General features: G+C 49.0%; 3 protein-coding genes across 3 annotated transcripts; 2 read left to right on the plus strand and 1 right to left on the minus strand.

Moving 5' to 3' along the window:
• Positions 1–10: 10 nt before the first annotated feature.
• On the plus strand, positions 11–2,023 carry N7473_006791 (uncharacterized protein; the record flags this gene model as incomplete). The annotated part of the gene is made up of 8 exons (XM_057152731.1): positions 11–237; positions 299–426; positions 481–772; positions 822–920; positions 974–1,223; positions 1,275–1,431; positions 1,484–1,730; positions 1,789–2,023. The coding sequence occupies 8 exons, from the start codon at positions 11–13 to the stop codon at positions 2,021–2,023; spliced, it is 1,635 nt and encodes a 544-aa protein (XP_057007069.1).
• Positions 2,024–3,082: 1,059 nt separating this feature from the next.
• On the plus strand, positions 3,083–4,305 carry N7473_006792 (FAD-dependent oxidoreductase; the record flags this gene model as incomplete). Its single annotated transcript, XM_057152732.1, has 4 exons — positions 3,083–3,111; positions 3,163–3,282; positions 3,342–3,543; positions 3,604–4,305. The coding sequence occupies 4 exons, from the start codon at positions 3,083–3,085 to the stop codon at positions 4,303–4,305; spliced, it is 1,053 nt and encodes a 350-aa protein (XP_057007070.1).
• A 4,494-nt stretch (positions 4,306–8,799) lies between these two features.
• Positions 8,800–9,903, minus strand: N7473_006793 (uncharacterized protein; the record flags this gene model as incomplete). The annotated part of the gene is made up of 2 exons (XM_057152733.1): positions 8,800–9,202; positions 9,254–9,903. The coding sequence occupies 2 exons, from the start codon at positions 9,901–9,903 to the stop codon at positions 8,800–8,802; spliced, it is 1,053 nt and encodes a 350-aa protein (XP_057007071.1).
• Positions 9,904–11,634: the final 1,731 nt, after the last annotated feature.

Below are 11,634 nucleotides of genomic sequence, written 5' to 3' on the forward strand. Positions count from 1 at the left end.
CATCACAATCATGTCGACAGATTCTAAAGAACCGAATCTCGCGTCACCCAATGACTCACAGCCCATAGACTCCAAGCTTGACAGCCATCCTTCGGTGACCCCGATACCCGCAGACGAAGTTGGGCTTCGAAGAGTTCCAGACCGCATTCCATGGGTTGTCTTGCTCGTAATCATCGTCGAGCTGGGAGAACGGTTCACCTACTTTGGACTTAGTGGGCCACTGCAAAATTACATCAAGTGGGTTATATCTTGACTACCGCCTCTTTAAACACTGAAGTACTAACCCATCACGTAATAGAAATCCATATGACCCTGGTGCAGAGCTACCAGGTGCACTGGGCAAAGGTCAAGCGGTTGCCACAGCCCTTGGGAATTTTTTCAAGTTCTGGGCCTACGCGTCCACTGTCATCGGCGCTATAGTCGCAGGTACTGTTCCAGCACCTACACATGTCTTCTTCAACGCTAATCTACTCTCATTAGATCAATTTCTGGGCAAGTTCAAGGCAATCCTGGTAGCCTGCGCAATCTACATTGTTGGCCTCACCGTGTTGGTGACCACGGCCACGCCAGCCTCCATCCAGGGAGGTTCTGCATTTGGCGGACTTGTAGCGTCCATGGTGATCCTAGGCCTCGGGACCGGAGGAATCAAGGCAAATGTCACGCCGTTCTGCGCGGAGCAATATCAAAAAGTTCATGCATATGTGAAGACCCTCAAGTCGGGGGAGCGTGTAATCGTGGATCCCGATTTGACTGTGGAGCGGATGTTCATGTGGTATGTTGATCACTGTATCTTCCAAGATCTCTTTCTAACTCATTCTCAGGTTTTACTGGGCTGTGAATCTTGGTGCTCTCTCGCCCTTGATTACCGTCAATGTTGAAGCCAAGGCTTCTTTTTGGCTCGCTTTTCTCATTCCTCTTATGTGAGCTTTTCTTTGCTAAGTCGTTATGACCAACCATCTGATAAGTTGAACAGTGTCATTGTTATCGTCGCAATAGTGTTTCTCGGCAGTAGCAAGCTGTTCCTCAAAACGAGACCGCATGGTTCTCCGATCGTCGACGCGGCACGGACGGTCTCCATCGCTATTGCAGAACAGGGCTTCGAGAACGCAAAACCCAGTCTCCTCCAAGAACAAGGGCGACTAGAGCGGTATCCGTTTGCAACTCGACCAGGTTTTACTGACTATAGCGTCGAGAAGGTACGGACGGGAATCACGGCCTGCAAGGTAACTTTCACTTCGCAGATGACCCTTGAGAAACACGCTAATGAGGCCTAGCTCTTCCTCCTCTTCCCTTTTTATTTTATTTGTTGGATCCAGATCTGGAATAACCTCATCTCTCAAGCTGGGCAAATGGCCTTGCACGGGACACCGAACGACCTCCTTCAAAACCTCGATCCTATTGCTCTGATCATTTTCATTCCTCTCTTGGACTGTAAGTCAACGCCCAATGACAACCGATTGAACCCATCCTGACGCTTTTTTAGTTGTGGTGTACCCTTTGCTCCGTCGTCATAACATAAACTTCCGACCAGAGTTGAAGGTCACCGCTGGATTCATCCTGGTCTCACTTTCCATGGTCTACGCCTGCGTTCTTCAGTATTACATCTACAAATCACCGCCAAACTCCATCCATGTTTGGATCCAAGCTCCCGCTTACGCTCTCGTCGGATTCTCTGAAGCGTTTGTGATTATTACCGGTCTGGAGCTTGCCTACACCAAAGCCCCAGAGAGGTGAGTGGTCTTTATTTCCCGGTTGAGGGGTATCTTGAGCTGACCCCGTCGTCTACAGCCTTCGGTCTCTCGTCTCGGCCTTGTTTTGGCTCACTATTGGTATTGCCGCCGCCATCTGTATCGCACTGGCACCGGTCTCCCAAGATCCGTACCTTGTGTGGATGTACGGCTCACTGGGTATTGTCGGACTCGTTGCCGGTATTTTGTTTTATGTGTTATTTGGGCGCGCTTTTGATCAGCCGATCCTTTTGGAAACGGTTGAGGCCATTGATCCAGGTGAGGTTAGGGTCTAGAGTGTACAAATTCCGCATAATGTATCCTTGTAGTCTACACGATCTATGATATTGTATTCTTCACTGCCCCTGGGATAACTTAAATATCAAAGTACAGCCTTTTTGCCTATCAAATTCATGGATCTCGGGACAGACATTCCAATGAACGAGGAGTTCCGGGCCGAAGCAACTAGTAGTGACGAATATTGAACCTTTTACCTTCAAGGACCCTTTTGTCGGCCCCGGAAGAGCCACTTTGTTGCGGGAACAGATTACATGATGTCCAGCTCGGCAAGACTGTTCTATGTTTCATGTCCTTGGATAGGATAATGTTTGGATAAATGGATTCCGCTCAAGCGATTTATTGAGGGAAAACAGGTGCAGTTTTGTAGGTATTAGACAGGTGGGTAATCACTGACTCTGCTGGCTCTCTTACGCGGTACTGCCCGAGGGCCGTGGCTAGGTTCTTTTGGACTTCGGGGTAGTTCTAGAAATAACGCCGGTACGCGCAGGGTCGTTGAATCAATTTGAATGGACAGGACCCAAAAAGAAAGCGGCATACCTGGTAATAACAGAGTGATGAATTAGGGTTGATATTATCTATGTATTCTACAGACTGAAAGTAATAACAGTCACTATTCTTGTTACTATAACGGTAGCGAAATGATATATAGTCTGACAGACCACTTGAAGAACAGTCCAATAGACAGGTATGATTCCTAGGAAGAGAACGTGACTATCTGAGCTGTGATTTCGGGAAGTAGGAGTGTATCCGAAAGCGAGGATAATCGAGAATGGAAACAGTCCGGAGCAGTATTATCATCGTATCGTCAAACCGGCTCGAGGTACTTGATAGTGAACCGATCCAGATCGTTAGCAGTCAATGCCGCCCCACTTCCGCGTGGTGGCCGCTCGAATGCCGCCAATCGGAGGGGGCGATATCGGCAACTGTACTAAATCCCTGTCCGGCTTCGTGTGGTATGATTCAACAAAGTTTGCTTATAAACGCGAATTAAAGAGGCTGTCCAGGTCTCTCCTTCCATTGCAGAGGAGGAAACTCGAGATAAGCTAAAAGCAACGATGGCACGTGATAGCATCGTGATTCTGGGGTAAGACACATTTTCAGCAGGCGAAGCAGTGACCCACTAACAGTGTCACAGTGCGGGGATTATTGGGCTGAATGTGGCCATGGAGCTGTCGAAGCAGGGATATGGACGCCAAACAACTGTCATCGCCAAGCACCTTCCAGGAGACATTCATGTGGACTATACGTCGCCCTGGTGAGTTGGCTACTCCCTCGGTCGGTCGAAGCGAGGTCTCATCCCAATAAAATACATAGGGCAGGAGCCAATTTCTCGGGCATATCGGGAGCAAATCTGAATGCGTTGCGCTGGGACAAGGCCGGATACCTGTCGTTGATGCAGCTCATTGATGACGGCGCTGAAGAAGCAAAGTACCTTTCGAAAATGCAATCGACAGAATACTGGGATGAGCGACCGTCACCTGAAAAGATAAGAAGTGTGACTGAATACCTACGTGATGTAAGACACACTTACTGGTCCAGTTCCGTATGAGCGACGAACTCATCCATTTGATCACAGGTTCAATATATTTCACAAGCGGAACTGCCGCCAAACGCTACGTTTGGTCTTCGATTCACCACCATTACGTTTAATGCCCCGGCCCATTGCCTGCATCTCAAGTCCCTTCTCTCGCAGGAGCAGTATGGTTCGGTTAAGTTCGTCCGACATGAACTACAGTCCTTAGAAGATGCATTCATATCACCCAGAACAAAAGTTGTCTTCAACTGCATTGGAAATGCGGCCATCACTGTTCCTGGCGTGCAGGACCCCACGTGCTACCCGACGAGAGGCCAGATTGTCCTAGCCCAGGCCCCCTCTGTGAGGGAGAACATCATGCGCCACGGCAAAAACTACGAGACATATATCATCCCTCGACCAGATTCTGATTCAACGGTCATCCTAGGAGGATATCTTCAAAAGGGGGACTGGGACAGTAACGTTAGGGAGCACGAAACTCAATCAATTCTGCAAAGAACTGGGGATCTGCTGCCTGTGCTGAGGAATGGCGAGACAAAAATACTGAAGGTTGCTGTGGGCTTCCGACCATCCCGGCAGGATGGCGCGCGTGTTGAGCGCGAAGACCTTCGTGCCGGCCAAACGGTGGTGCATAATTACGGCGCTGGGGGAACCGGATATCAGGCGGGTATGGGCATGGCGCAGGATGCAGTCAGCTTGGTACGGGACATTCTTGATTCTCTGCCAATAAAGAGTACACTGTGATCGCAGAACCCATTTTTGCAGCTTTGCACTGATAGATCATCCAAGTGTTTTGAGTGGGAACATGAAACTTTTAGCTTATCAATAATACAATGCACTCGATCACGTGTCACATGGTTCTCCACATTTCATAAAACGATTCCCGCCCGTCCATGAACCAGGTTATCTCAACACCGTGAACCTTTGATCATGAAATCATTCTAAAGTCCCCATTTCTGGGTTTCAATTTAATCTCTTCTGTTTAAGTTTACCTGCCCATGCAAGACCTAGCACCTACAAACCAAAGCTTAGGCTTAGGCCCCGGCAATGGTCGTCGGAGGTATATGAGTAAGGCGCAGCGTGCCTGTGACGGATGTCGAGCGCGCAAATCTGCTTGTCAAATCGATGCTGCTCCCCCTTGTCGACTATGCTTAGCCCATGGCCAACCATGTGAATTCACTTCTCGAATACGACGGAGAAAGTCCCCTCGAACCGAACCCGGCCAGGCCAGCACACCTCCGCATCCGCATTTTGCATCTCCCTCTCATAGCGAGAGGAGTCGGTCTCATCCGTACACCAATCCGTATCCTTTGGCTGAGGTTCAATTTCCAGATAATGCTTTTGCTATTCGAAGTCCGTTGGCCGATCTCAATGCTGACCATAGCATGGACTTCACATTCCCCGGCTTAATCGAGGAAGTTCCAAATCATGAACCTCCACGATCTAACCACGAGAATTTTGATGACCTTATTCTTGATTGGTATAGCTCCAGTCGACCACAAGAGCTCTCGCAAGGTTCGAGTGATATACCTCAGTCTTTGGACAATTTGCCAGATCTCACAGCACAATTGTGTGGCCTCACAGGGGACATGGACCCCTATGTCCTACAGCACTATCAGTATAATGCCAACTCAGAGTTTGCTTTTTCCAAATTGACTATACGCCAAGTACAGAAGATTGAATTGCCAGTGCAATTTTTGCTTTCAAAGCCAGAGTCCAACCCTGAGTCACAAGTCGGATCAGGCTTATACCCGACAATGATGGATAAGATGGATGACGTTGTTCCTCCAGCCATTGGAGAACGCTTGATAAAGCTGCATGTGACCCGCTAGATATTATTGATGATTTGATTTCCAAATGCTAACAATGTCTCAGATTCTTTCGATTCATTCAACCCAAATTCCCTATCTTGTCTGAAAGCACTCCAACGAGTCCAGCTCTTACACCAACTCATCTTCTGGCCGCAATCTACTGTATCGCTCAGCCCTTTGCAATGTTTGACGATTATCTGTGTATAGAGTTGGTCTACACACCACCATCAGCGCCGACCCTACTGACCATGGCATGGCGAACCTTGAGTCAATCACTTTCACAGCCAACGATTTCTTCCGTTCAGACGGCTCTCATTCTCTTGTTGATATTACCCACGAACCCTCTACTACTCGATAGTGCATGGAAGTGGAATCTGTTGGGTATAACTGTCTCAATGGCACAAACTCTCGGGCTCCAGTTCGACGCTCGGGTTTGGAATTTACCCGAACCAGAAGCTATTCTACGTCGAAGGCTGTCTTGGTTGGTATATACTGTTGATAAGTGGCTAGCATTCAGTTTGGGGAGGCCAAGTCACATTACAAGTCACGATTGGCTTGTGACTAACATCAGCAAGTCTGACTTTGTCTTGGAAGAAAGAATACCAAGCTTTCCGTTCCATTTTGCTAAACTAACTACCATCCTTGATAGAGTATTGGTTGATCTATAGTATGTGCAGTCATACCCTAAAAGGAGCCGCCACATGCTGACCAGTTTATCAAGCTCCCTCCGTTCGTCTTACACTCTAGTCTGCGACTTCCGTTTGACGCTCGAAACGGCCCGCCCTCTACTTGATGATCTAAGATTATGGGCTGAACACGCCCCGGGTGCAGTTTCCCAGGATGGAACGGAAGGCCAGAAGGAATGCGCTTCATTGGACATTGCCTATCATTCGTTAAAGATTCTCATATTTCGTGCTCTTCTTCGCCCATTTAATCATGCGGGTTGTCAAGCTTCCCCCGAAGAAATGGTTGAATGGGAAGCAGCCAGGACTCACATTCGTCAAGCCGCACGAGCAGAGATCGACGCAACTTTGAATCGCATATCTGGATTGGAAGCTATGGACTATCAGTCCTTTTGGGCTCCATGTATGTCGTAGCCCCCTTTATCCTGCAGAAGTGCTCATGTACGGACTCAATTTGTGGAAGCGACTGACTCGAGGATCTAGGGTATAAAACAAGCTTTGCACACATTACCCATCTTTGCTTTCTCCTTGCTGTCACTTCATTCAAGGATGCGCAGATCCCCAGTGAAAGAGCGGACTTAAATGGAAATCCTGATTATGTGGAATGCAGGGCGCTGTTAGACAAAGCAAGGACAGTGTTACGCTTACATTCGAAGAGTCTGGACATTATCAAGTTCGCACTCTTGCGAATAGATGCTGTGTTTTGGGTGGGATGGGAAAAGGTCATTGGATGTGGTTAGTCGCACGCGACGGCTTAGCACCCACAGAAACAGGCGCCTCGGCTGAGTTGGCAACATATTGGGTCTGGCTTGTATCCTGCGGCTGGTTTACGGGGCCAGCCGACGTTGCGGATTCGGAGGCCTTCCGCTTGGGCCGGCCCCTTCACGGGCCTCCTCCAGGGGCGTCACAATACTTCACGACGGCTGCAGCACCCGTATCGCGCCGATCCCAATCATCCTCTACCAAGTTAGAGATAGGGTAGGAAAGAAGACTCAGCACTAGAGGCAACTGAAGGGGGTGTATTGGTGTTCAGATTCAGAGTGTATTCCTCTCCGTTGTGACGTTCGAGACTATGATGGACCTGAAAGATCACGTAACAACGCGTGAAGAAAGAAGGAGATATCCTTAGATGCATTGTTGAGGGGTTTGAAGAAGAAAGAGCCAGCATGTATTTAGATTCCTGCTTTCCTTCTTCTCCCTCTTTCCTTCTTCACTCTTGATACTCTCGTGGACTGGTACAAATTGATCCACGATCTTCATACTCTGCTAGATGGCTTTTACCTCTACAAAGAGATTCATACAGCAAGATAAGAGAAGGATTCTCAGAAGGAGAAGAACGAATTTGATCTCATGAGTAACGGCGAAGGTGATCCTCTAGATACGAGATCCCAGCATCCACCGCAACCTAGCGAGCGTGCCCTTAGTAAAAGGCTAAGGAAGGAAGCAACAACGCCTTCTACTAATCATGGGACACTTATTCAACTGGATAACGAGGATGATAAAAAATAATAAGAATAGTGTCCCTCTTCCCAATGATAATGGCCTAGTAGAAGCTGAAATGATAGTATCGCATGAATAGGTAGATCTGTCTAATCAGCTGATTCAACCGGCTAGGAGGGCTCCGCCTACCTGCAGTGGATGTGGACGAATTGGCCACAGGATTACTTCTTGTAAAATCGTATTATCTAGTTAAATTAAAGGGTATTGGTTGAGATAATCAATTTTGAAAATTTCTAATGGGGTCAGGTGTAAGGCTCGACCGTGTGTACGGTTCGGCCGTGGATTACGTTACCTATGGTGAACATCTGAGTAGTCAGTGATAGCTCAGTGAGTCTGCCTCTGAGCGTCCTCATAAAAGCGGCGGCAGCTAAAATAGGAAAGCCCCACCCGGCATAGGAAAAATGTTACGTATAGTGGCCTAAGTACTAGGGTGAGTGATCAGGTTGCTTAGGGAGCTGCTCATGGTCGGGAACTCTCCTTGTGCTCCGATCACCTCACTTCCCGAGGCGGCAGTTTTACCGTCACACACTTATGGTGGCTGCGACCTATACAATAACCTTCGTACCCCCTTGGCTCACTCTGCCATCCACACCGCGATTCCCCCCATCAAACTATGAGGCGCATGCAAGTGTGAATAATATTTCACTCTGGTATGCAGTATACGGCCCTCCAGTTGGTACGGCTGGCCTTCCTATGGCTCTACTCCACGGTGGGAAGATTTCCTCTCGTTGATGAGAATTATCTCATTGAAGCTCTCAAATCATCTTTGAGTTGACTACCGCTTCTAGGCACCTTGCTGCTCTTGCCATGGACTATGATCAGAAGACTCCGGCGTTTCTCTCGCCAATAGGTGACTCCCCAACGGTACGGTACCTACAGAAGCCTATTGGTCATGGAATAGCCTGTATACGGCCTGACTGACCAAGCGCACAGGCTACAGCACATCCTAGACATTGGCACCGGCAAGGGCATTTGGGCGATGTAAGGGGGCATCAGATTCCCACTGTAATGCCTAAATAATCTCTCTGACCATAGATTGAGATGATGGGGATAGAGATGGACGAGAGAAGTCACGCTGACGAGAAAGCAATCTTGTTGATTAATTTTCCGACCTACCTAGACACAGTCTACCCGAGGATAAGGCTAGTCTAGATCGGTTCCGCGGTGTGAAATCGCCCCAAAACAAAACTTAGCCACTGTCCATTCACTCACGCCCTTCGCTCAACCCAGGTACCTGCTGTGTCTCACAGACCCGCGGCGTCGGAAATGCCTGGTTGGCGAGTTTCGAGAATCTTGATCGTCTGCTCGAAGACCTTGGTCTGCACCCGGCGTCCGACATCGGTATAGATCCATGACTCAACATTTTGGTTCGTGCCATCGCTCTGGAATTCGCCATGCGAACTGACGGGGGCCGCAGCGGCCAGCACAAACGTCCGCCCGCCGACTTCGGTCGTCCGATCCAAGATCCAGCGGATGAAGCGGACGATCGCCGCCGGTTTCTGACCACTGCGGTCGAGGTTAGAGCTGCAAAGACCTGGATTCACCAGGTTGATGATCACTGGTGGATTCGTGGTTTCTTTCTTGCCCTCGAGCCGGGCGACGAGTTCGCGGATGAAAAGCACCTCGATCAGCTTAGTGGCCTGGTATCTTTCCGTTTTATCAGTTTTCAGATCAACATGGAGGCGTAAAGAAGCTCACCTAGGTTGTTGACTAAAGTCCTTCTTCTCGTTCAACTGGGCGTACAGATCTGGGGCATTGATCTCCTGGAATTTGGTCAATCGGTGCGCCTCGGAGCTCACAATCACCAGATGCGGCTGTGAATCCGGGTAGTTGCTCTTCGTCTCGTTGAGTTTGGGGATCAGGGCGAGAGCGAGGAGAAAGGTGTTGAGCACATTGACCTGGACCGCCTGTTCGAAACCCTCATGCAACTTCCAGTCGCCCGAGTTGATGCCAGCGTTTTCGACGACCACATCGACCCGTGTCAGTTCTGTTTTCACCCGGTCGGTGAACGCAAGTGTCGAAGCAGTGCTCGACTGATCCAGCGCCCACACTTCGATCGCATCAGGGTCTGACCGAGTCGGGACACTTTTTACGAGCTCCTCCTTGGCCTTCTGGCCCTTGGTGACCGTGCGGACGGCGAGAATCAGCCGAGCGCAGTTCAGGCGATAGAAATGACGTGCCGCCTCCAGCCCAAGTCCAGTGTTGGAGCCGGTGACGATGACGGTTTGTCCAGCAAATGAGTGCTGTGGGGAGGGCGGGGTGACGAATAGCTGCGAGTGGAAAAAGAGGCGGAGGCCGGCACCCAGGTTGGGCTCGATGGGAAATTCCAGCTGCTGTTTGGGCGCCATGGCTGTTATGGGGATGGCAGAGGGGTGGTTAGGGTTGAGGTCGACTTCGAAAAGGAAAAGGGTGGCAATAGAGTAAGTATATATACAAATCTAAAAAGTTATGAGGGTGCGAGAGATCCGCGACGGAGGCTTCCTGGGAGCTTCTGCTCACAGTAAGATATCAGGAGTTCACACGAGCGCTAATGATTGCGAAGGAATGCTTCTACTAGCCTCCCCATGCAAACCCTCTTGACATCCCAGTGTCGAAGCCTGGGGGAGGTGGCCTGTATTTCGGGGATCTTCCTGGTACGCTGACTTTTTAGCCTTTGGGTCCGGCGAGGCGGTTACGTGGATTTCTGATGAGCTATCATGCTTATTTGATCTACCCGTGATTACATCGTGTCCGCACACGGGCCGCGGCCCAATAGTTGCTCCGCCAGATGAGCCTCCAATGATTTGAGAATTCTTGGAATAATCATTATAGGTGGTAATATCAGGATTGCTTATGTTGCGGAAGTTGTGCTTTACATTGTTTTATTTATTTAATAAGTGGTAGTGAAACCTAGGGCAATTAACTAGGGACTTGGAATCTTCTGTCTACCCTACCCCGTACTCGATAGTATATTGCTGAATGAATTTTGTATCTACGTATCGTATTGAGTGCCGGTCTAGCCAAGGAAAGGGAGTATAAATCGAGGGGTGTTGCGGCTGCGCGCTCTATCGGCATATCAAGGGCAAAATGGAAGAGAAACCCAAGGATTATATTGAAATGGGAGTCTTGTATCAAAAATTGAGGAGGGACGTTGGTTCTCAAACCGTAATTTTCTATGGTTCAAAGAATTATATTCTGTCAACAAAATTGATACTCCCTTGGCTCCTTTTCCGGTCCCTGTCTCCGTACTTGAGGTTCTAGTAGCAACAAAGCTCCCACGGCCGGCTTGCACGTTCCTGGAGTCGATGGGCCGTGTGTGGGATCGATTGGAGGTGTTCTTGGAATTGATGTCAGGGATACAATACTGAGGGCCATTACGAGTTGGATGCCGTTGATCGTAGGATTGACCACTTGCTTTGAAACCATGAATTAGTGAAGACGCTTACTAATTCAATTTTCACTAGAAACGTGGACATTGTAGTTGTAAGTTATCTGGAATGAATTTTAACTTTTGCTTACGCTCCAGTTCCTAAATTGAAGAGCCTTTGGAACTCCTCAACCTTCGTTGTATGGATCCAAATACTGTTATGCCTCAACATCTCGATCGCAAACGGTTAAAAGACTGCCTCGAAGTCACCTCTCTGAACCCTCTGGAAGTTCGACTTGCCGAGGGACAAAAGACATAGAAATTTAGCCGCGTTAAGCCACGGCCGCAGCTGCAGGATATATGACCCTTCCCACTCCGGCCTCACCTAGGACTCCCATTTCCTCGGTCCTTGAGATTCGTACTACAGCGAACCTGAAGAGCACCCCCCGTCCTTCCTGGGACATGTTTCACGATCCGATTCTAAGGAAGACCTCACTTTTCCATCAGTTCAATCAACCGTTCGTCTTTATCGAGCAGGAAACGAGTCGCACGAGCTAGTTACTTTTTGCTGCTGGACTGTTTAGTATTCCTCGTGTCGTCTAGGTTTTTACTATACGCGGGAGCTTTTGTAGGCCCGTGCAGGCAAACAGGTTGTCTATCTTCCTATTCAAACCAAAACAAGCTAGATCAGGCGGAGCAGATGCACCAGTAGGTGCTGGGAAGAAGAAAGCGT

Source organism: Penicillium subrubescens (genome assembly GCF_028828155.1).
Source record: "Penicillium subrubescens strain IBT 31985 chromosome Unknown utg000005l_segment0_segment0, whole genome shotgun sequence".
In the NCBI taxonomy this organism is placed as follows: Eukaryota; Fungi; Ascomycota; class Eurotiomycetes; order Eurotiales; family Aspergillaceae; genus Penicillium; species Penicillium subrubescens.